The 26,038-nt window shown below is 39.4% G+C and overlaps 1 protein-coding gene across 1 annotated transcript in view; it reads right to left on the reverse strand.

The window, feature by feature from the left end:
- DNAJC13 (DnaJ heat shock protein family (Hsp40) member C13) overlaps positions 1–26,038 on the reverse strand; it is a 125,460-nt gene that overhangs the window by 76,008 nt on the left and 23,414 nt on the right. The window contains exons 3-9 of the mRNA XM_075546931.1: positions 10,525–10,600; positions 9,650–9,799; positions 9,186–9,227; positions 5,174–5,374; positions 1,655–1,861; positions 1,469–1,564; positions 1,013–1,104 (exon numbers count right to left, since the gene is read on the reverse strand). Coding sequence (XP_075403046.1) covers positions 1,013–1,104; positions 1,469–1,564; positions 1,655–1,861; positions 5,174–5,374; positions 9,186–9,227; positions 9,650–9,799; positions 10,525–10,600 — 864 coding nt within the window. The remainder of the gene's footprint in view (positions 1–1,012; positions 1,105–1,468; positions 1,565–1,654; positions 1,862–5,173; positions 5,375–9,185; positions 9,228–9,649; positions 9,800–10,524; positions 10,601–26,038) is intronic.

The raw sequence follows: 26,038 nt of genomic DNA on the forward strand, positions 1-26,038 counted from the left end.
CCAAGCTGTAACTCAGTACATGCCATCAGGGCTTCATACTGGCAAAATACACTAGAATTGTTTCAGCTCATTCTGAAACACAGATTCTGCCTCAATTTATTTATAGTGACATGAAAGAATTCTTTACAATTTGCTTACTGTCAATCTTATGATAATGGCTTAGTACAGAAAGAGGGATCCAGTCCTTCACAGAACACATTTTGCACAGGTTTACCTTACAGGAGGCTCTGAGCTATAACAGCTCACTGGTTTTCAGAGCAAAAGCCAACTCACAGTATGAAAACATCCAAGTATATTCAATTGAAAAGTTGGTAATTACCTTAAGATCTCAAATTAAAAATAACACAGTATATATAAATATATACATAAAGCATATTTATATCAAAGTAATTTTTTGCTATTACAAAGTTTTGTTGATAGATTAACTGTCTTAAGAGGCAGTCCACCAGCTCATGGTAACCTCATGGGATCAAATTGTTATTTGTACGTAGGGTTTTCAGTGGCTGATTTTAAGAAGTAGAATACCAGGTCTTTCTTCCTAGTTTCTTACTTGGGAGGACTTATTAAAGCAGACCCAGTTTCACAGTGGGACCCAGCTTGCTCTTGCAGACAGGTGATGGCTGCCCTTGAGGAACACTGGCTGGGCAGAGAACCCAGGTCTCCTTCATGGGAGGCAAAAATTCCACCACTGAATCCCCAAATCCCTCAGTATTAAAAGGTGCTATTTTAAAATTCTTTAAAAATAAAAAGTTACAGAAATGCACTTTCTTTTTTTTATTTTAATTAAAATTATATCACCAGTTTCTTGACTTAATGTGAAAAGTGAATGGAGGAAATATTTAACTTCATTTAAAAATAAACATTTAAATAATTGTAACATTTAAAATTCTCTTAACTCAAGAAGAGATTAATTTCTAGTTCTAGATTATAACAATTTATTCGTCCTTCCTGAGATGAGCACTTTTGTTTAATAAAGTTGGTGGGTAAAGAAACCTAGAAAGAAAAATGATACCTCTCTGTTGAAGAATACTTTCGAATCTGCCCTTTTATAAATTCAATGGTAAAAAGTTGTGGATTTTCTGAGTCACATACCAATGCAAATACCTAATAAAACAAAAAAATTTAAGAAAAGTAAGGTTTATTTCAATGGTATTGTATTCTAAAAACTACAAACCATCAGTCAGCTTTCAAGAATTAATATTTTCAAATCTAATTAATTCATAATACCACAGTATAAGAACTTCTTAGAAGTAACATAAAAAAATATATTCATGGTTAAACAGAAAGCTCCAATCATTTTATACTTCTGGAAAATCATTTCTGCAGTATTAATTGTTCTAACATCAAGAAATACAATTATGTAAAAAATTAAAAACAGATTCTGTTTCCTATTCTTCAGGAATGAGTACCTAACTTCAAAAAAATTTAATTTATCAATGAGAACAAAGCTCATTAAAGCTAAACTCACCTCTCCTAAGGGCTTCAATGTAACAATATTATAGGTTGCTGGATCACGTTCTACTAAGCATGTTTCGGTAAGTGCTAGAACTCTTTTGACAGGTTCCTTCAAATAATAAAATTGAAAAAATTAAATATTTATTGAAAAAGTTAAAATCAGATGAATACATTTACATTCGGAACGTACAGGTCTTACCGAATGTCTAGGTGATATTTTTTGGACTATGAACTCGGCTAAAGATGTGATAGATTCATCAGTGCTGTATTTCCCAAAGCGAAGATTCAAATATTGTTCAAATTCTAAAGGTTCTTTTCTGATCCGCAATGAAATGCCTATGTAGTTGCCAGCATGGTCTATTGCACTTTTGATAATTTCTTCCCTTTGCTCTGATGCAAACAAATGCTGCGCAGATTTTGAAATGTAAAAGTCAGGGCTGAAGCAACAAGTATGTGACAATACTTAATTAGATCAAAGAAAGAGAATAAAATAGCAATTACAGAGGAAAAAAGAAGTCATACATCTTTCAGAGGTAAATAAGCGAGTTGCAGCTGAAAGACTATTATTAAATTAAACCCTATAGATAACTCATTGGATATAAATTATCCCACAGCTTCTCAGTGTCTGCTTCTTAGCACAGGGAACAAAACAACATCCTTGAGGTTCCACAGAGGGGCCCCAGAGATCCCAGCCAGGGCTGGTGCAGGTGGAGGGTATGGTGTAGATTAAGATTCCAAGTTAGAATCGGGGTAACTCTGATGTAATGTTTTATACAGTGGCTTCCTCGCAAGATCAGCTTGGAAGAATGTTTAACTGTTTACAAATCATTGGTCTACCCAAAGTACAAACCACCCACAGGGAGCATTTGCAAACTTAAGGAAATGCACTGCATTGGGTGCCTGGAGACAAAAAGTGCAAAGGACACGGCAGGAAAATCCAACACGGGAAGAACTAGTCTGGCCCATAATGCCAACAGCACTCTTGCTGAGAAACACTAGACATGTCAGGGCCAAGAACCTGATTTTATTCCCAGCACCATTTACTACACACGTCTGCCTTACAAGTTTTCCAATAAAAGTTTGTTAGATTAATGAACCTATGTTATGACAACCTTGTAGTGAGCTGATAGCTCTTAGTGTCTTTTAAGGACAGAAAGGATGCTTAAAAAGTAGATGACTAAAACTAAAAGTTTCTCGCTGCCAACATTTTTTTTCATGTTGGTAATAAAAAGAATTACAAACAATTCCCATCCTAAATTTTTACCGTGAGACTTGACTGAACTGTAACGAAATCTTTGAGATTACTTTGATATGGTTATTCTTTTAGAGCCTCCACTATCATGTTTCTGTTGTTCACAAATTGAAGGCTTATGGCAACCCTGCGTCAAGCCAGTTCATCAACACCATTTTCCCAACAGTAATTTGCTCTGCTCAATTCATTCATTCGAGTAACTCTTATGGGATCTCAGAATGTTATTTATTGGATACTTAATAATCCACTGTCATCTAGACTATTCCAAACTTAAAGGGATACTGGGACCATATATCTATATGGGGGCACACAATCATTTCTTTCTCCCTTAAAGCAGTTGGTGGTTTTGAAATCACTAACCTAGGGATTATTTAATAGAGTCGATCATAGTACAAACACACTTTCATATGCACTGGAAAATCAATCATGTTTTATGACTCACTTTATTGAGATATTTACTTTACTACACAGGTCTACAAACAAACCCACAATGTCTCTGAGGTATGCCTGTAATTAGGTGTCTTTTCCACCAGGACATTAACCATACAAATCTCCACCACCCAAGGAAAAGACAGACATTAGGACAGCACTAGAACATAAGGTTTAAGGCCGAAAACAGAAAGAAATTTCTTCCTGGGTCTTCATTAGAGTGGTAAAAGGCCTATAAGCTCTACAGAGCAAACCAAATTTTGTAAATCATATAGTCCAATCATCCATCATTTTATGAATTCCTCTACGTTAGGATCCTGTATAGCTAATGAAAGTTCTAGGTTTGCCCAGCTTTGTTTCCCAAGGAAGGATAATTTATCTACAGAAACTCGATCTTAAGAATATTGTTCTCAGAAGACTATGGCAGTTTTTAAGTTCCTGACTAGTTAAATTCTGACTCATGGCGATCCTATGTGTAACAGAGTAAAACTGGTCTTCAGTTTTCTTCTATTAGATCATCATACTTTTCTTCAGTGGTACCTTGTGATTGGTAGGTTATTGTGCCAACCTGGCCAATAAACACATGTAGGGTTAATAAATGGCTTGGCGAGCCTAGCCTTTCTGTCTCTTGCTAGTCCCCCGACTCTACTTGCAAACTACACTACCTGGGGACACCCAACCCATGGACCATGGCGCTATAGTTTGAAGTTCCTTTGAGACCACACTGCTGGTGTATACATCACTTGAACCGGGGACTGTCAGATCCTGTCACCTGGCTAACTTGGGGGGTCTGCACTGCTGTATGCTGCCTGTGGCCGGACTGCCTGTAATGCTCTACAGAAGACCAAGCTGTCTGCTTCCTTGACTTGCACCCAGCAGCCCTCATGGGTTGAAGGACTGCCAGTGTATTAACTGTCTCACGGAAGTGAGTTAGACTGAGCCATTTGGATTGCTCTGTGGACTAATTAGCTGTTTATTTCTTATGTTCTATCTATCTATCTAAAATCATAAGTGTCATGGTTTTGTTTCTCTAGAGAACCCTGTTTACCACATACCTCTATAACCTTTCTGTCAGCAATCAATAAATCCCTTAACTATTTGAGCCATCCAGATTCGTAAGAGAGCTATAGGAATTCTGAATTCTGAAGAGAAAGGAATCTTGACAGACAAGAATAAATTCAGCTGAGTTTCTCCATGTGGAGTCTCTTTCTCTTGCTTATCTTTGAGATGTGGGGCATAAATTGTATTATGAAAGATAGGATTCTTCTTATACAAGAGGATCATCATCAACAGTTCTGGTTCTCTTAATGACTAACAAATAATCTCAGCATCTTACAGTCCCTGCTATACCTCAAAAGTTACTTATTTACAGTTCAGGACTCACTCTCTCACTCTCACTAACTCACTCACCCTCCCACTAACTCCCTAACTCCCTCCCTCCCTCCCTCCCTCCCTCACTCACTCACTCACTCACTCACTCACTCACTCACGCCCTAACTCACTCACACACACAAAAGAAAAAAGAATACAGTTCAGAATGTCAAGACCAAGAACACGCAATTAATTACAAATCTTAAGTTTCAGATTTGGTTGGTTTCAGGATTAAATAGATACTAAAATTTCAAATAGCTAGGCAGCAAAGGAGGAAAGACTATGTATAAAAATGAGATAGTATATTACTTCTTTAAATAAAAAAAGTTTAGAAGCGTTTAGGTAACACACGTAGAGAAAATAACTGTGACCACCATTCCCTAAACACAACTTAGCCTAGGCCTGTGCTAAAATATATGTCACCTTGCCCCATCCTCACGGAAACTGACAGCGTACACACCATTCTCCTTGTGTTAGAGAGCAGCAAGTGGACCCGCAAGCTCAGTTCTCTTTGATACTGAAGTCTGTACTCTAAGCACTACACTTCTCCCCAGAGGACTCCGATTAACATTTCAAAATGAAGTATGAAATCCCTGCGTTCCTTTACATAGCTTTGTCCCTTTTCAGATGTCATTAATAACAAACAAACCCAAAAACATTACTTACCAATCTACTAAATCCTCCATAAAGTATACAAAACCCTCCTTGATAGTCAGCGAGATCCACAAAGCCTTCCACATTCCTATAGTCATAAGAACAGAGGATTCTGTTCGTGGCAGGGTTGATCTGGTCAAAGCCCCCAGGAGTCACTTCCAAAATTACAGGTTTTCTCGCATCACTCCAGTGATGTTTATAGCAGTGATACCTCTAGAGAGAAACAAAATCACTTTTAAGCTATTTAAACTTACCAAAAATACAGTGATGCTTAATGAGTTAATCACTGCTGAAACTACCAAAAGTCAAAATAATCTTATAAATATTTAGAGCTACTAAATAAATTGTTGTAACTATTCACAAATTTAGCTATCTGGCAAAGAATCATGTTTATGTAATTAACAATATTTATTCTAAATAATGATAATATGTTCTTTTTAACATACCAACAGTTTAGGTTACAATATTTTATCAAATCACTTTAGCAACTGTATGTAAATCTTTTTTTTTTTTTTTTTTAAAGAAGGGAAGGCTCCCAAATAGAAAATATTTCTCTGGATAAGTTTCATCAGGAAAAGATTTCTACTTTTGTTGATGAAGTCTTTAAATCCAAATTAGACATTAGAAAGAGCCAAGTCACATTTCAGGAACGTTACAGCTGGCTCATATATAAATACAGATTTTCTTTCTACACATTAGAAAGTAAAAAGTGCTTTGCAATCATACCATTTGGACATTATCTTTGGAGTTCTGATGACATTTGCAAGTAAAATTCTATTAACATAATAACATTATTTCATAAATGAAAGTAATTGAGTAAAAATGATCAGTTTCAGTCTTAAAAAGAAAATAATATATATCTAAGAGGCAGTTAACCAAAATGATGTGTTACTAAAGCAGAAAGTACCTAAAAAGAAAGGGAATAAGAGACAAAGTGAATTTAGGACTACAGGGTCAATTGTGAAATTAGTAACACCTTTCTAAAAAAAAATATAAGCCATGAATATGAAGAGGGACACATGGTGATGAATTACAAAGTTTGTGGTAAAAATAAATAACTTGCTAAAATATACAATAATTTCTAATACTGAAATCAGGCAGAAAGTCTCTTAAAGATTATATTAAACAGCTAGTTAACACCTCAACAGAAAACCCACACTGAGATTCACAGAGCCAAATTTTCACCAGCTCCCTCAGCATTATGGATCAGTGCTACCAGGCACAATACAAACAATAGTTTCATACAAGAAATCATGGAAAAGACAAACAGGGGACACACTAAACCAAAAAGAAATTCCAAGTCTTGGTTCAGAACTACAGGGATATTGGTGCCAGATCTCTGAAGCCGGTACTGACATCCCAATACTCCACAGAAATAGAAATGGGGCAGAAGGGAGGCTGCAAAAAAGTATGACGCTTTTCCAGGCTTTGCTAGTATACATGCATGCCACCAGCTCACTCTGCAGGAGACTCTGCACTCCTTCCAGCTCCTAACCAACTGCCATCATGAGATGTGCCGAAGGAATCACCAGAGAAGACACCAAGAGACTTGGTTGTTGCTGTAAGTTGGCACCAACTTGATGACTGCTAGTTTGGATTTTTTGGGCTAGGGGAAAATAGTGGCCACAAGGTCAAATTCAACTTATGGAAGAATATTGTTTATGCAGTATAGCATTTGAAGTTGAATCCAACTTTTTTAGGGGGCATATTGGGTGTGAGTCCCTTACTCCTGGCCTCATATAAAATTAGTGTTATTAGCCCCTTCAGACAATTTTCGAAAGATACTGTTTCTTGATTTTGGAGCTTAAATTCTGAGTGCCCAGTCTACAGAAGAGTATGAATGACAGTGAACATCCAAAATTCATTTGTAGGGTCCTCAAGCAGGTGAAGCTTCCGGAGAATTCCTCTGAGCACTGACCAAGGATGTAACCAGCCTTCCTTTCAGACAGAGTGCAACATTGCGTGAGTGGATTAGTGAAGATTACTCACTGCCATCGAACTGCCGATCGTGCAGATTGCAGCCCAAAATGGAACCACTGCACCGCCAACGCAGAGGTAGTTAGGTTAAAATTTAGCACCTTATTATCTGTTCTCCCTTTTGACCCACTTTAAATTTGTTCTAGCTTTCAATATTTCCTGCTTTCTTTTCCATTGATTTTTTTTTTCTGTTTGGTTGGGTGCTTTTTTTAATTTCCCTTGTGTTTTTTCTTGTATATTTTCTTGAGTACGAAGTCCAAGTTAGATAACTTTACAGAGGCAGTGATTGGATTAATAGTTTCTTAGGGTTATGGTAGATGCGACGAGGGGGGGGGGGAAGGTGGGATAATGGAGTGTTGATAATGAAAAAGAAGAAAATATTCTAAAATATAGTGGTGACAATTATACAACCATTATTAAAATGATTAAACCACTAAACTGTATGTCAATACAACTTTTTAAAAAAAATATATACTGCTTCCACCACAGCTTTTTGAAAAGTATTAAAGTATATGATACAAAGGAATGCTTACAATCTCACATCTGCTAAAAATGCTTTGGGGATGCAGCTGTTTTCCAGACAGATGAGACATACAAAAAGCTTAGCTGTTAATGCAAAATACAAAGAGGCTTGCATAGTTATGATTTATCAAAGTTTAACTGAGGCGCACCAGGAAAAAGAAACAAGCTGCTCGCAGTTACCATAAAAACGACTTTAAATTTCTTTTGGGCTACCAGCCAAGTGCTTGAGTTGAGATTAGTGAGGTTTCTGGGATGTCAATATAAATGTTTAGAAAGGATGGGGAGTTTGAGAAAGACAGAAAATGGCAACACCAGCATATGAAAACTCAATTCTCACCTTTTGCTAGAAGCATAGTTTTAAATAGTGCTTTATATTTAGGAATTCTTTCCTCTCATTATAAAAGCAACAGCTTGCTAACAAAAAGAAATTCAAGCACAGACAAGCATTAACTACTATTTCTCTCACCCGTGGAATCTTTGAGCTTGGATTCTACTAAGCAACCATGACTCCCTGCCACACCCCAGAGTGCACAAGAACAGATAATAAGAGGAGACCAGCCAGTCAGGCTGCAATGCAGCAACGATGAACAATACAACTTCCCTCGAGTTCCTAAATGCTTCCTTCCCCCACACTATCATGATCCCAATTCTACCTTGCAAGTCTGGCTAGAACAGAGGATGTACACTGGTACAGACAGCAACTGGACACACAGGGAATCCAGGACGGATGATCCCTTCAGGAACAGTGGTGTGAGTGGCAATACCAGGAGGGTGGAGGGAGGGTGGGTTGGAAAAGGGGGTACGATTACAAGGATCTACATGTGACCTCCTCCCTGGTGGAAGGACAACAGAAAAGTGGGTAAAGGGAGACACTGGATAGGGCAAGAGATGACAAAATAATAATTTATAAATTATCAAGGGCTCATGAGAGAAGCGGGAGTGGGGAGGGAGGGGGAAAAATGAGGACCTGATGCCAGGGGCTTAAGTGGAGAGCAAATGTTTTGAGAATGCTGAGGGCAATGAATGTACAAGTGTGCTTTACACAACTGATGTATGTATGGACTGTGATAAGAGTTGTATGAGCCCTTAATAAAACGATTAAAATAAATAAATAAAGATATTTTCTTTCCACTGGACCCTTCTTAATGCTTAATTCTTCTGAAATAGGAAATATACATACAACACACATTTGATGCATACTTAGAACACTATTTACCTACTTTTAGAATGCTGAATAAGGACTTCTTTAGTGGTTCTGGCTATTAATTTTAATACTTTATAGGTTCTGTCTGATGTTATTTTTCCCCAACCACCAGTATTAGTAGTCTTAAACCTAATTCCTCATATTTCAATTTCCTGGTAAGTCATATTCATCTATCACATGGTATTATGGAACATGAAAATATTTCCTTATTTTCCCTCTAGCTTTGCCATCAAAAGAACGCAGACAATGGGAATGATTTCTAAAACAAAGGATGGCATTCACACAAATAAAAAGACATCCTAATAAAGGTTAAATACTTGCCCTTCCTGTGATTTTCCCTTCTGAAAAATCAGTTCTAAATCTCTGAAAGAGAAAACAAGCACAGTTATGACAAAAAAAAAAAAACACCGGTTAGGGGGACACATGATCCAGACTTTTTACCCCAAACAAGCAAAATCCCAACTTGGTTACCTTGATATTAAAAAGAATACTACAGATAAGAGTTCAAGGATAATAAAATATATACATGTTCTTTATCGAAGAAGATGTGTTACTTAAAAATGCAATTGCTTCACACTATATATTCATTTAAAAAGGTTAATAAACTATCAGATATATAGGAGTTTCCAGCCTTTCAATTAGAGAAAGGTGAAAGTCTCTCGGTAACACATTGAATCTTTATACGAAAAAAGATTAGTTCGTAATGGAGGCTCTACTTCAATGTATGTAACACTGTTTCGTATCACCAAAGAAAGAGAACTTTAGTTAACATGAATCTTTCGTACCAATGCTTCCGTAAGGAGTTCTGTTCTGTGCTCTGTAGAAAACTTTAAAGTTTCTGACTTCTTTCCACTGCCTTTACGAAAAGTGAGGTTGAATTCTGTTCCTTGTCCTCTCCCCACGGGACTGATGCTACAAATGTCTCCATAAGGCCACTAACAAAAAGAAGAGAAGAATAGCCCTCTACAGGTGCTGTGACAGAGAAATGCAGCAGCTGATCCTACTAGTGCAATCTCACAACAGAATACACAAGCAACATTGTGCAAAACAATGGAGACGTCTAAAAGTTATGTCCTACAGTAATCCTAGCACATAACTGCTTCTAAAGTTTTTAGTTATTAGAGATAACAATGCCATCTTATTTCAAAAAACATGTATTTCAAATGAATGACACCAACTCAAAGCAATTGAAATAGATAAAAATGAAAGGAACTAAGGAATAAATTGTATACTTGTATCCATTTTTTAAAAATCAGTAAAGTATGCATAAAGATTAAAATAGGCTAGACTATGTTTATTTTTCCATGGTGAGTTTTGCCCTTACGAACAGTGATCTTATTCCAATAAGTATTTTCTATTTTCCTTCAAATGCACTCATGATTTAACTTCTGTATGTATATTATAGTAACAAAATAATCCTTTAACTATTACAATGAACTAATTCACTACATACAAGAGGTGGTGCCATTCAGAACCAACATTTAAAAAAATTATATCCTGTAGAACAGAGAAATAAGCATGTGCTCTCTCTTCTCCTGTATTTGTTGTTTGAGAAAGAACATTATATAAGGACATCTGACCTTCTAGTCTAAAGAACTAATTTCAGGACAGGGCGTTCTTGGTGCTATCATGGCTTTCTAATGGAGTTCATACAGCTTACCTGATTTGTTACTTCTAAGGTATTGGGATTATATGTAGTAACCGCATGGGTTCCAATGGAAAAGACACGCTTATATCTACAAAGGAAAACAAATACTTAAATTTGGTTTCAACAAAAACAAGCATTTTATAAAAATAAAGATGATATTCAGACCAGGAGAATATTTCACTATATAGAAAAATGTTAGCTCCTTAATGGTCACTAAAAATATCTTCCTTCTGTAGTCTCATTCTTCATATTCATGTTTTTTAATGTTCAAAACTTTTTTAGTGTTAACATCTATCTTTTCATCACTTATTTTAATATAAGTGATTACGATTCACAAATAGAAATGGATGGTTGAAGCACACAGCCTTATGTTATTAGCAGAGATTAATATAGCCAATCCATCCTGACTTAGAATGCCTGAAGGTTCACACCAGCAGTGCTTTCAAAATATCCTCTGAACGAAATCAGGATGGAAGGGAAGGAAAAGTTATGTCCTACAAATGGTCAGTCAGAGCAATATCCTGGCATCTTAATCATTTCCATGTAAGCAACTACCTAGTAAAGTGTTGCAATTTTATAAAAGTAGGAAGAGTCTACACCACAGACAAGCAGTTTTCACTTCCTTCACTTAAATTCACAAATTTTCAAGGCAAAAAGCATTTGGGCGTTTAATGGTTATGTCCTTAAGGGATAAAGTTGTAAAAAGTGAAATTGAATTACAAAAACATTTAAAACTGAATAGAACTTTTTCTCTGGGAGTAAACTCTTATATAATTTTTGAATGAATAGTTAAATTAACTACTCAAAGAAAATGCAAAAACAATATTGGAATACGAGAGAATTTACAACTAGAGATACAGAATAAATTTTCAAAAGAAAAAGTTACATGTAACTCTAAATGGGTAACTTTGAAAGTGTAGAATAATACAACCTCCATTAAAAATAGCAAGGTTAAGAAAATAGGATGAAATTAATACATTTTATAACATTACAATATCTACGTATGTTTAATGGCTACCATATTGGACAAAGCACATTCTAGATCTCTCAGCAAAAGGATCCTAACTGAAGGTGTACATTAGGCGAACTAGTAACTCAGAGATATATAGAAAGAAACAGAAATCTCAGGAAAGCTTCTTCCCTTTGCGAGATTACTTAGCAACTGGACCTGGCGTGAACACTAGGCAAAAAACCTCTAGGTCATGCAAACACCTTTATAAGCTAGTCTTGAACCTCCAAAGATTGCCCACAAGTCCCTCTAGATTTCAGATTCAGAAATTAAAATCTGAATGATTTGCACCTATTAGTAACAATAACTTATAACTAAGAGACTTTTAAGTCACCAGCTCTCTACGTCAAAATAAAAGGCAATGATAGATTCTGTAAATTCAAAAAGTACATGTCCTCTTCGTAAAACAAATGTTTATGGGCCTACTTGCTGCTTGCCCTCCTGGAGAGAACACTTAAGATATGGAAACTGCATGGTACACTACCATAACTGTTGTAATCTACATATTTAATATGATGGATTAAGTAACCTGATTTAAATTACACGTTAACTTATTTTATTTAGATCCAGAAAACCATGTCATAAATAAGGTTTTAATAGTAAAAAAAAAACTACTTTTATCTAAGACATTTTATTCCTGTAGGAATTGGTGCTAAGACTACATACCAAACTGTTGTACTAATAATAGTGCTAGTGGACAAAAGAAAGCAGACTCCTGAGGTGAAACACTTTCAGATTTCTTAGAAAATGTTTACATTTTCTTAATGTTAAAATGGTTTTTAATGTTTAAAATAAGGTAGTCTGTAGAGATTTGGTTGCCTCCCAACATTTATTATTTATCTAATTTTGTGTCAAAAACTTGGCATGGTGTACATCCGACTTCCTCCAGATTCACAAGGAGGAAGGAAAATTGCGCTGCACAAGGCCAATTCCTAGGAGGCTGAGGTCAGGCATGCCCCACCCTCAAACCTTCCACCAATTTCGACACCAACTGCTCCTTAGCCAGCTCTTCTCTTCAGTTGAGTTTGGTAATTTATTGCAATGGTGGCACGGCACTCAGACAATAGGACTGTGAGGTTTTCACAAAGCTAACAGGTTATAAAAGCTCAGGATAAAATCACTGAGCTCATTTCAGCCACGCTCACAGGTAGGCCTTTTTTTGGACTCAGCCACCACAGCCCTTTCGTCTCTGCTGTTTGTGCAATGTTACAAAGCTCTTTCAGGTCTGCCAATGATGCTGAGAGGAAATGCCTCTCTCTCATCCTAAGCTTTAGCCCTACGATGCTCAGCTCTATCTCCAAAGGTCACAAGCCAAACTCCGTTAATTAAGTACATGGAGGCACCCCAGTTAACAAGCTTCCCTTCAGTCTGAAGGCACTCGACTTTAATTGCTCCATGGGCTAGAAATTTCATCACTCTGGCTCATACTTTCATACCTCTGTCACTCCGTTACTGTCACAACTGAATCCAGTGCATCCTGAATCAAGGAAGTCTGGTGTGCAACGATCTCAGGAGGAAAATCACATGTTCCACTCCTGGAGAGTCTCTGGATGGTAGTCTGTCTATTCATCTGGCTTTTGAGATGGCTCATTTTATACCCAGCAGGATGGCAATTGTTAAGAGTTCTGAGATACAGTCACAACCCTATTAACAATTACAACTGAATCACACAATCTTATCAGTATCTTCTCCCACCTTATCTTACTCAAACCTATCAGAAAACTGTCATTTACTGGGACTTACAAAAACTATCACTATAAGAACCATATTAGATAATTCCCTGCCCTGTAAATCATACATCTGAAATAAACTTCAACAAAGCAAGAGCTACGTTTCTGGTAGTAATCACATTAATGTTAGTTTCAGATTTGGATACTGGTATAGTTAAAGATTTGTGTTAATGTGGCTGGGTCAGGATTCAACACAGGTTGGCACCTAAGTCCCAGTAATCCCCCAGGATGTGACCTAACACAATATAATCACCTCCATAAAAAGGATCTGCAATGCGCAATCAATCAGCTGTAAAGGGATTAGGGTGGGATGCAATCCCCTTACTCAAAGCACAACCGGTGATCCACTCAACTAGTGGGAGTTTTCGTCAGGGCTGTGGCCTGCTTCTAATATAAGCAGCCGCTATTGTCTTGGTACATGAACTTCACTGGTTTTGCTTCTCTAGAGAATATAGCCTAAAGCAGATACTGTTAACTACTTTGTAACGAGCAGATATATATGACAGTTAACAGAATGACACCCTACTTGAAAAAAATTACTCACCATCACATCATGCTCTTCCACCCAGAAACTCTACCACTGTTTTCTCATATTAGCATCCAAAAAAACCATACAACACTTCCTTGTAAAAAGAAGGGTGTGTGTGGGGGGGGCGGGGGGGGGGAAGAGTCACATCTGACCTCTGACTTCACAAGGGGAAAAGAAAATCACCACCATCAATATTGGCTGACCAGGGCTGATTCCAATGAGGCCTCAGGAGTCCAAAGGCCTGTCCACTCTTGTTAGTGAGATCGCCCATTCGACTTCTGAGATGGCTCATTTTAAATCCAGCAGAATGGCAAATTAGTCAAACCATCCCCCTCCTTGTTAGAGTTCCAAGTTTTTACAGTCACACTTTATCTGTCAACAATCTCTCACAATTCAATCAGATAATCCTCAGTACCTCACTTTCTCCTATCCAGGCACATTAGAATAAAGTCATTTGGTGGAAGGTATAAAGACAAAGGCCAGAAGAATCAAAATAAGTCACTGCATTTCAACCACATTTACTGTGAAAAGAAGGATTTTCAAACTTTACCTTTAAAAATTCAAGACCGTCAATCTCTTAAATCAAGAATTGAGCCAATCCATTGAATCCCCTCTGACCATAGTCCAGGGTCTGAAAAGCCTTGCTATCAGACAGAAATCATTGTAAAGTGGGTTATGGCAGATGTAGTTAGGTTAAATTCTATCACCTTATCATTTGATATCCCTTTGACCCAGTTTAAAATGATTTGTTTTTATAGTTTCTGCTTCCTTTTGACTGAAGTTTTCTGTTTGGCATGGCAGTTTCTGCTTGTGTGGTATAAGGTTTCTAGGTACACAGAATCCAGGATGGGTGGACGCATCCAGGCATAACTCCATAGATGACTGCTCAGTTTGTCTAGGGCAATGGGGAAACTGGGGTTTACGGCAATGAATAGAAAAAGAAAGAGTGTCCTGAGGGAGCGATTACATAACTCTTCTTCACTTGACTGGACTACTGAATTGTATGGTATGAGTTACAGGCCAATAGAACTGAAATTAATAAAAATATAAAGTGGGGTGGTGGGGAAAATTAAAGTGAGTGAGTCCCTACGTAAGTGAAAAAGATCTAATCAGAGTTGGTTTAAGAAAGTGTTCACATAACTGGGCCTATACAAGGTAAGTCAAAAAGTACCGGTACTAACGCTACAGTGTTCAAATAGGCACGTTTGTTTTTAACTCATTTTATTGAGGGCTCATACAGCACATTTGTACACTCGTTGCCTTCATTTTCAATATGCACATGTTTACTACAACAAAACGTGCTATAAAATGTTTCTGCAATTAGTAGGGACTGCAGGCAAGTTCTCTCAGTAGTACACTTGTCTTACTCTTGTCAGGGTGCACTCAAAAAACAAGTCTAATCAGCACAGTGGCTTCCAAAGGGATCTGCTGCGTCCGTGACTCTCCGGAAGAGAGAGGTCAGTTCAGGTTAGGGAGACTGAGAGCTGCAAAGGGGCAATCTTAACAGATTTTCGGACAGGACATAGAAAGCTCACAGGAGCTTATTAGGCAGAAGTCTGGAGAAAATTGAAAACTGTATTGTTGAGATAAAGGCCAAGGGAGTTGAGCCAAGAAATGTTTTCCTGCCACAACGATGTACCTGCTCATTCTTCAAGGGTAGCAGAGCTGTCGTAGGAAAATTTTATTGGCAAAATGTCCGCCACCAGCCTCTCCAGCCCAGATTTTGACCCTCCGGCTTTTCGGTTTCCCAGCCTCCAAAGGACATGGAAAAGAGCCATTTTGACTATCTCAAGGATGTCATCGTTACTGCTCTGATGTGATATAAATCAAAGAGTGCAGAATCCTTCAGGGAAGGGCCAGAGATGGGAACGCTGTCTTCAGAAATGTGTAGATCTAGATGGAGGATATGTTGATAACTAAAGCTCCACCTTTGGATATATTTGCTTAATAAAGGTTCCTGTGATTTTTATTCCAGCAACACTTTTTGACTCATGATCATGTATGTTACCTGGCCGCCTAACACACATGGCATGTACCTTTATTAACACCCTGGCCACCACTGGCTAGTTTTTATTTATCACTGGTGCAAAGAAACTAACGTACCTTATTTACCATATATACTCGAATAGAAGCCAAGTTTTTCAGCATATTTTAAATGCAGTTTTTGGGGTAAAATTAGGTGCCTCGGCTGACATTCACGTCAGCTTATACTCAAGTATATACGGTAGCTCCTAAGTTTATTCATTTCCTAGTAGTGCTGGTATTGATAACTTTTCCTCAAAAGTAAGTCTATATATACTTCTAAATATGGATTTGTCCAATGTCTATTCATAGCTACCCTAAAATAGGGTCCCGCAGGCTGTAAACCTTTACTAGAACAGATAGTCTCATCTTCTCCTGGTATCTGTACAAATGGGGCTTGAAAGGGTTCAAGGAATCAAAATGATCTTTTAACTCCACTTATCCACAAACTTCTTGAAGCTCCTTTATATGTGTTGCTAATATATCCCGGGGCTTTGTAGTGCCTAGGGCTATAACCAAACGCCTCGAGGGACTGGTCACTGAGCTTCACAAAGTCAGACTTGTAGGTCACTCGGCATACTCCATTAAAACCATGTGATACACTCTACTTTTGAGAACAGTGACTATGGTCCGACAAGCAGTCCGCTGAAGATTAATTACTGGTGTCTCCCCTTGAGGAGGGAAAAAGAATAAAGGGAAATCAAAGGCAAGTAAACAATTAGTACGAAGATCTACAGGAGCACATAAACACGCTGCCCAGCTACTACTACAACAAACCAATCTGATCACGATATCAGAATAGAAACTCCTAGACAGAATGAAAGAGAAATACAGAACAAAATTCAAGCTCTTACGCAGGAAAGACATATTGGTCTGGTGGAGAGAGGCTGGTGGAATCCCAGAGACTACAGCCCTTGGACACCCTGGAACCTAGAACTGAGCCCACTCCCAGGGATCACCTTTCAGCCACATAAGGTGAGCAATAAAAACCTAGGAAGAACGTGCTTCTCAGAACAATCAACCATGCAAGACCAAAAGGGCAGCATTTGCCAAAAAGCAAAGCTCAGAAAGCAGGAGGGGCAGGGAAGATGGGCAAATGGAAATGGGGAACCCAGGGAGGAAGTGGAAAAAGTACTGTTACATTGAAAAGACTTGCAACTAATGTTACAAAACATCATATCAGTTGCTGAATGGGAAACTAATTTGCTCTGTAAACTTTTACCCAAACCACAATAAAATAGTTCGTTTTCTCTCTCTCTTTTACACCAAATAAACTTCTACACAAATTTCACCCTGTAGGTCAAGTTGGCCTTTCAGTTTCACAATTCAAATTCTTTTTCCAATGCCTAATACCCCTCGTTCCTGGAATCGTTTAAAAAGTACATTGTAGCTACCAATATCTAGTTGTTGGTAGGCTCCACAGAGAACCTAGGGTTCTTTTTTGGACACTGGGTACTTGAACTACCTTTTAATCCATCTAGTAAGGAAACTAAGGCTGGCTGAAGTGCACGTTTCTCAAAGAGGAAGCCAATGGTACATATTTGTAAAGAGATACTAAATGCAAAAGAGGCACAGGAGGAAAAAAATGACGAAAGGACAGGAAATAATAGATATTGGGATGGAGCTAACACATTAACTAGGGTGGTCAGGAAAGATCGCAAAGAAAGGATTACCTAAGAAAAGGCCCAGCAGCGGCAAGGGAGCAAGTCACACGAATACCCAAAGGTAGAAGAAAGAGGTGAGGCAATGCCATTAAAGCATAGAACATGACCAGATTTATAGGGCTAGTAGTCCGTGACAAAACTTTAGCTTGCGCTCTGTTGAGAACTAATTTAAAGGAGTTTATGGCAGAAGCAATGAGACCAGTAAGGAGGCTAAAGTAAAATTAAGACAGAGAAAGAGTGGCTTGAGCAAAGGTAGCAATAGCAAGGGTGAGTTAAAGTCAGCTTTTGGGTGTATTTGAATGACAATCTATAATTGTTGAGAGACTAGATATGAGGTTAGAGGAGAAAGGGCAAAGATGACTCTAGTACACTTGGGTCTGAACACCTGAAGGACTAAACGGCTACTTAGAAATGAAATCAATAGACCGACCAAAGGCTGTCCAGTGGCTGATTCCTTGGGGGAGGTCAACAGCTAGGCAGATGAAAAGGAATCAGTAAAAGAGAATGTTGACGTTAAGAAATGGACTATACCATGTGTCGTGTGGTGTCGTGCCCTCCCCCCCCCCCCAATGCTATCTTGGAAGTCTTCTGCCCCTCTGGCCTCTTCATCCCATTCCCAAAGTCCAGTCTGCCCATTCTTCCCTCAGCTGCTGGGACTCAAAAGATGAGGGCACCACAGGGAATCCAGGACAGATGACTCCTCCAGAACCAGTGGTGAGAGTGGCCATGCCTGGAGGGTGGAGAGAATGTAGAGTAGAAAGGGGGAACTGATTACAGGAATCTACATATAGCTTCCTCCCTGGGGGAGGGACAGCAGAGAAGAGGGCAGGGGGAGATGTCAGTGTAACATATGAATGATGAAGGGTTCATGAGGTAGGGGGCAGGGAGGGGAAAAATGAGCAGCAGATATTAAGGGCTCAAGTAGAAGGCAAATGTTTTGAGAATGATGATGGCAACAAATGTACATATGTGCTTGACACAATGGATGGATGTATGGATTGTGATAAGAATTGTAGGAGCCCCCAATAAAATCATTAAAAAAAAAAAGAAATGGACTATACCATCTCTCAATCTAAGGACTATATTGTGTTACTTTAGTATCAACGTTTCCAAAAAGTTTCAACTTAAGTTTATAATTAAATAAAATCTTTGGAATGCTTCATTTTTTTTACTTGAACTTATACTTCCCTTGGGTCAGCATAAAAATAACCACTTTTAAAAGAGGCGGTCCCCTGGTGGTGTAGTGGGTTGGCACCAGGCTGCCAACCAAAAGGCCACACCAGCTGCCCCAAGGGAGGACACGGCTTTCGATTCTCACAAACGTGTAAGGCTTCAGAAAGCCACAGGGCCAAGTTCTCCTCTGTCCCATTGGCTCATTACCTTGGAATCAACTGTGATGACAGTGAAATTTTAAAAATCAAAAAACTTTTCGATGCTGTTTAAACATCATATTCTATCTTCCAGTTTTATTTTTCTTGGTAGTAAACTCTATTACCACAGACTTTCAAGATTCCTCTTCTTTTCCTCTAGTGTACCTCTTCCAATTATAGATACCATTTTACATTGGCTGAGGATATCATACATAAAAATATGGAATGGGACAAGGCTTCAGACCAATTTGTGACAGGAATTCTCACTTCTTAGGATCCCGGAGATAAAAAGAAGACTAACATGGTCTACTCCAAGGAAGCACAATGCAAAGGCAAGTTGCTCATATTGCTTGAAATTTGTATTTTAATATAAATACTAATCTTGACACTTAACATCACTTCTTCAAAACCTGTACATTTAAACAGGTGGCTTAAAACCCCGAGTTTCTGTACCCTTGACATGAGCTCAAAACAATTCTTCTTTCTCCAAGTATATCAAGTGTTGAATTGTATGCTCAAAAATTATGATAGGCCATTATTCTCAGCAGTTTGACTGTCATATGATGATGCAACCTGCAAGTTATATACTGATGTGTAATCATCCTCATGACGTGATCTGATATTATCAGCCTCAATTGGAAGGTGAATAGGGTAGACTAAAGCCCCTTTAATCAGGTAACAGCCGTCATCTGGTGAAAGCAGCTTCCTTGGGGTGTGGCCTCTTATAAGACATAAAAGAAGGCAAAGGAATATGATCCAATCACCAAGAAGAGCTTGGAGACCCGGCACTGAAAACTTCCTAAATCCAGGGGAAGACAAATAAAAAGGATTTCTCCTGAAGCTGGGACCTTAAGTTCATACTTCTAGCCCTCTAAAATATGAGAAAAGCTAAAGTTTTGCATCTTTACAAGCAAAAACCACAGACATAACACTACTATAAAAGTGCAACTATTTGAAAGGGACATACCAAGCCCAAACTCACTGCCATCAAATTTGTTCCAGCTCCTAGTGACCCTACAGGAAAGGTACAATTGCCACTGCTTCTGGGACTCTCTTTATGAGTGTAGAAAGCGTGTCTTTCTCCTATAGAGTGGCTGATGGTTTCAAACTACAACCTTGTGCTCAGTAACCCAAAGTGTACTCCACTAAGCCAAGAAACATACAGAAACACACCAATCGCTGATTAAAAAGTAGTGTTTATTCTTTAATCCTACAAAAAGTACTTATTTTTTACTCCTTTGAAGCTGTAAATGTTTACTGGAAAAGTCTCGTCTTTCTCCCTTGGAGTAACGGAAGTGTCCAAGTTGCTGCCCCTTGAAGGCACCTGGAGCTGCATATGATATTTGCAGTAATACTGAAAGTAAAACAGCCAACTCAGAAATAACATGCTCATTTAATTCTCATTAGCCTGAGCATAAATACAACTGGAGGTGTTAGTTTCAGGCATAATGTTACAAATATACACAAGTACTGATGGAAAATCTATTGAAATGTTTCAGCATGCTGATGAAATCCTGAAGTACTTTATTCATCTTTGCCAGCAAATTTGGCCAAATGATCAGAAAAGGTTCATATCTGTACCCATTACAAAGAAAGCTGACCCAAAAGAATGCTCAAACTATAGAACAACATCATTGGTATCATAGGCAAATAAAACTTTGCTGAAGATTTGCCAACAACGGTTGCCACAGTACACTGACAGGAAGCTGCCAAAAATTCAGGCTGGGTTCAGAAGAGGATGTGGAACAGGGATACTATTGCTAATGTCAGACGGATCTTGGCTGAAAGCAGAGAACACCAAAAAGGTTACTTGTGTTTTATTGACTATGCTAAGGCATTCAACTGCATGGACCATAACAAACTATGGGTAACCTTAAGAAGAATGTAAATTCCAGAACACTTCATTGTGCTCATGTGGAACCTATATATAAACACAATAAGGGAATATTGTGTGCTTTAAAATCAGGAAAGATGTATGTCAGAGTTGTATTATCTCACCATATTTAATACATTTGTATGCTGAGCAAATAATCAGAGAAACTGGCCTAAATGAAGAAGAATGCAGTACCAAGGCTGGAGGGAGGCTTACTGACCTTCAATATGCAGATAAAACAGCCTTGCTGGCTAGATCAAGAACTGCAGCCCACGTATGGATTACAATCCAATGTAAAGAAAATAAAAATCCTCACAACTGAACCATTATGTAATTGTGTTAGTCTGGGTAAGTGCACATCAAGAAAACATCCCAAGCCCACAAGTCCAACATTAACCCATACGGCACCAATCCACGAAGTCCTTCTCTATCTCACAAAACACACACCATGACGCCGACTGCAGGAGGAAAGCCGAATCAGTGAACATGTAAGCATCTCAGCACTAGCAGGGGTCTCCACATAGCTGCTCCAGCACCCATGGCTGCATCGGTTAAGTCCATGTGGCTTCTCCTCAGGGATGTCTTGCAGGAAGTGAGTCTTCCCAGCTGAAGCAGGAAACTGACTAAGACAGTTGCACCCTGGTCTGATCATCACAAAGCAAGAGACCCGAGAACTAGAAAGGCGAGGCCCACTGAGCCATTTATCCCTCTGCCCTTCAATTAGCCCCACATGTTTATGGGCCAACTTGGCATGTGTACATAATTCTTTAGCCTCACAATTTCAATTAAGTAACAGCTACACCTTAATCCTATAATCCTGTAAATATGTTCCTCCACCTATGAAAGTTGGTAAACTAACCACTTCATGCTTTTATTCCCCAATTTTGGTATCCGTTTTATATATACTGCCCACTTACATCAACCCAGTGCTCTGAGGAGACAAATCATATTTTCCAACATGAAGATTCTTCATTCTAGTTGGAACCTTGTGAAGTCTGCAACCATAAGCAAAGTCAAATCCGGACAGGCCATCCACAAAGTCAGCAACAATATGTACCAGTTCACAGGCTCAAAAATCTCCATCTTAGTTTATTGTGCCAACCTGGCCGATAAACACATGTGGGGTTAATTGAAGGGCAGAGGGATAAATGGCTCAGTGGGCCTCGCCTTTCTAGTTCTCGGGTCTCTTGCTTTTTGATGGTCAGACCAGGGTGCAGCTGTCTTAGTCAGTTTCCTGCTTCAGCTGGCAAGGTTCACTTCCTGCAAGACATCCCAGAGAAGAAGCCACATGGACTTATCCAGTGCAGCCCTGGGTGCTGGAGCAGTCATGTGGAGACCCCTGCCAGTACCGAGATGCTTACATGTTCACTGATTCAGCTTTCCTCCTGCAGTCGGCGTCATGGTGTGTGTTTTGTTTTGTGAGCTGCAGGAGGACTTTGTGGATTGGTGTCGGACATATGGGTTAATGTTGGACTTGTGGGCTTGGGCTGCACTGCGTTCGGATGTTTTCTTGATGTGCACTTACCTAGACTAACACAGTAACATAATGACAAATGGAGAAAAGATTGAAGTTAAGAATTTCATCTTGCTTGGGTCAGGTCAATGCTCATAAATATGCTATATATGACCTCTTTAAAATTTTGAAAAAAAAGGATATGACTTTGAGGATGAAGGTGTGTATGATCCTAGCCAGGGTATTTTTAATCAACTCACATGCATAAGAATGGTAGACAGTGAATAAGGCAAACTGAAGAAAAATCAATATATTAAACTTATGGAGCTGGCTGTGGTGGAGTGTAATTTCTTAATTTAGCTCTTCTATCCAAGCCTCTGCAATGCTACCAAATGACTAGGTGGGACCATGCAAACGGGGCACATGTAACACTAACATTGGGGGTTGGTCGATTTTCATGACCATCTCCCTGACTCTAAGGATGAGCCATCTCTGAAGCAAGAGTGGAAAGGAGAGAAACCCAAAGAACTTTAGAAGAGCCTATTCAAGATCTGTCAAGAAGTGGTGGAGACTGACACTGTCAGATATATCACAGACTATGGCCCAGACCCAGAGGAGCAGTGCTGAGACTACCTTTTCCTGATCAGATCCTACACAGTGGAACTGTGAGTCTGAATGACAGGCAGACAGGTAGCTGAGAGATTAAGAAGAGGAGTAAGAATAGGCTACAATGGGGCTGAGAATTGGACAGAGACTTGACTACATGACTGAGAGACTGAAAATTGGAGAGATCTGGTTGCCACTTGGCAACCAATGAAAGACCTGGCTGCTTGTTAAGACCAATAACTGTACCCTTACTGTTTGCTGATCTTGACTTGTGGTAGCTATTAACTTCCCTCATAAACCCCTTTAATTGTGAGCGCTGTTTGTGAGTTCTGTGTGGCCAATGCAAGAATTATGAAACCCAGCAAGGATGGAGAGTGGCATGGGAAGAACAGCTGAGTCAGAATAGGTACAGAAGGATGGAGCATGGAGCCTTGTCTGACACCTGCCTCTTGGTAACAGAGAAGCCAGAGGTCAGACATTGCACTCTACTGCCATTTAGTGCACGGGTGAAGAGCAGCGGAAGAATCATTAGCTGCCAAATGTCCTAATGGTTTTTCCTGTTTCCATTCCTCCTCCTTCTCTAGCTTTTATGAACTTGGGTAATGGTCGCTGGATATAGGTGCCTTTTGATCTCGGATGGTTGATTCTTCTAAGCTATGCATACTTCCCTAGTATGACTGGTTCCTTGTAAGTCACTCTCTTGATTGGCTGAAATTGAGTCTTAGGGGCAAGTTCATTTCCAGACTTGAACTGGGACTAAGGGCCACAGTCTAAGGGGTTCCATCTCTTATCTGACCACTATCCCTGCTCTTGTTCATGCTTTGGAGTTTGTTCCACATTGTCCTCCCACTCGATCCCTTCTCCCAGTACTTGATAGGTACAGGTAGCAGGGCACCATTAGTTCTACTAGTTTCAGGGTACTGACTGCTTCTGTGCACCTTCTTTTTCTCCCCTACTCTTTTTTCCTCTAGTGAGGAAGAGATCAATCGTTGCACCTTAGATGGCTGCTCACAGGTCTGGCTCTCAAAGGGTCCTTTCCCTACACATTATAAAAAGGTATCGGCCACCGACAACCGCTCGACACATGATATCCCCGCACTGGAGCATACGGCAACAGAGGACAATACTGGGGACACACGGGGGGGGGGGAGTGAGTCCAGCCTGAAACCCCTCAGTAGGGCAAACCAAGAAGAGAGCCTAACAGATCAGCAACGGGAGCAAAGCCAAGCCACAAAGCCCCTGAGGAGTGCCAAAAATAGACTTCAGGCTAGGAGGGGCAGTTCCCGGAATGCCCTCCCCACCCCCTCAGGACTGGTGGGGAGACAGTCATGAAAGTCAGCGGACAGACCTGGAACTATGTATGCTTTTTTGTTGTTGTTTTTTTCCCCTAGCTATGTATCCTCCCCACCCCCTTTTATTGAGTCTTTTGTTTTCTTGTCTCTGCTATTGTTGGTTTTGTCTACCTAGATAAGATAGGCATGGGAAGCAAGCCTGAGGAGAAGGCAGGCGAGGAAGGGAACAGTGAGAAACAATTCCTCAGACAGGGGAACAACTAGGAAATTAAAATTAACCAGGAGAAGGACGTAGAGATCTTGGGAGCGTTGGAGCAACAATCTAGCTGAGAGGATACTAAGAGGCAGAAGAAGGACGAGCGTGATGGTGGGACAGGAGGAAAGTAAAAGGAAACAGAGGAAAGATCTAGGAAACGCTATGGATAGAGGTGTAAACATAAATGTGCACTTCTGTAAATATATTAATTCATAAAAATAGAGGTATTGGTCTATGTACATATATTTATATGGCAATACACTGAGGAAGTGGATGGACTTTGGGCTTCTGCTCAAGCCCTCCCTCAATGCAAGAACACTTTGTTCTAACAACCTGGCCTTCTGTGAAGCTCACCCCCCAGCATGATCGCTGAAGTCAAAATGGGTGTAAAGCAAATGTGGTGAAGAAAGCTGATGGTTAACAAGATATATAGCATCTGCGATCTTAAAAAGGCTTGCAGTTAAACAATCAGTCATCTAGCAGAAAAGCACAAGCCCACATGGAAGGAGCACACCAGTCTGTGCGAGCATGAGGTGTTGACAGGATCAAGTTTAACAGGCATCAGAAGACCCAAAATAAACAAACAAACAAGCAAACATATTGTTAAGAATGAGGGGGGTTGGAGCAGAGACCTCAAACCCATCTGTAGACAATGTGACATCCCCTCCCAGAAGGATGACAAACAAGGGATGAGTGAACCAGGGCAAAGTACAGCACTGATGAAACACACAATATTCCTCTGGTTCCTTGAGACTTCCTGACCCCCCACTATCATCTCATCCCCTCTATCCCCCACTATCGTGACCCCAATCCTGCCTTTCACTAAAGGCGGGCTAGGCTAGAGCATGTACACAGGTACAAATAAGAGCTCAGGACACATGGAATCCAGGTCAGATAAACCCCTCGGGTACAGACATGGGAGTAGCAATACCAGGAGGGTAGGGGGAAGGTGAAAGTGATCAGTGTAAGATACGAAAATAATTATTTATAATTTATCAAGGGGTCATGAGGGTGGGAGGGCGAAGGGAGGGTAAAAAGAGGAGCTGACACCAAGGGGTCAAATAGAATATAAATGTTTATAAAATAATGATGGCACCATATGTACAAATTTGCTTGATATAATTGACATATGTACTGTTCTAAGAGCTGTAAGACTCCCCAATAAAATGATCTTTATAAAAAAAGGTATCTGTGATAATTATAAGGAGCCCTGGTGGTGTAGTGATTACCCATTGGGCTAACCACTGGGTCAGCAGTTTGAAACCATCAGCCATTCTAAAGGAGAAAGACAAGGCTTTCTACTCTGTAAAGAGTTACAGTCTCAGAAACTCCTAAGAGCAGTTCTAGCCTGTCTTACAGGGTAAATTATGAGTGGGCATTGACTCAATGGCTGAGAGTTTTTTAGTTTGGTGAAAGCTAAGGTTTTCAGTCCAGTTGACTAGGCGAGAATGCTCAGTGATTTGACAATTAATATATGCAATTTACATAATGATCCAAAGGTGGACTTTAATTTTAATTTCCACCCAAAGCACTTTAAGAACCTAGGTTTTGAACATTATTCTGAAGTCTACTATGAAACTTACAATTCTGCTTTGATCGCAACATCTGCACTTCCCTTCTGTCGGAATAGGCCTACTAATTGGCTAAAAAGGAGATTTTGCTCTTTCATGAAAGTGTTCTCCGTGTAATTTACATCCCCTTGCACTCTTTCTAGAAGTAACT

Source organism: Tenrec ecaudatus, chromosome 4, assembly GCF_050624435.1.
Source record: "Tenrec ecaudatus isolate mTenEca1 chromosome 4, mTenEca1.hap1, whole genome shotgun sequence".
Classification (NCBI taxonomy): domain Eukaryota; kingdom Metazoa; phylum Chordata; class Mammalia; order Afrosoricida; family Tenrecidae; genus Tenrec; species Tenrec ecaudatus.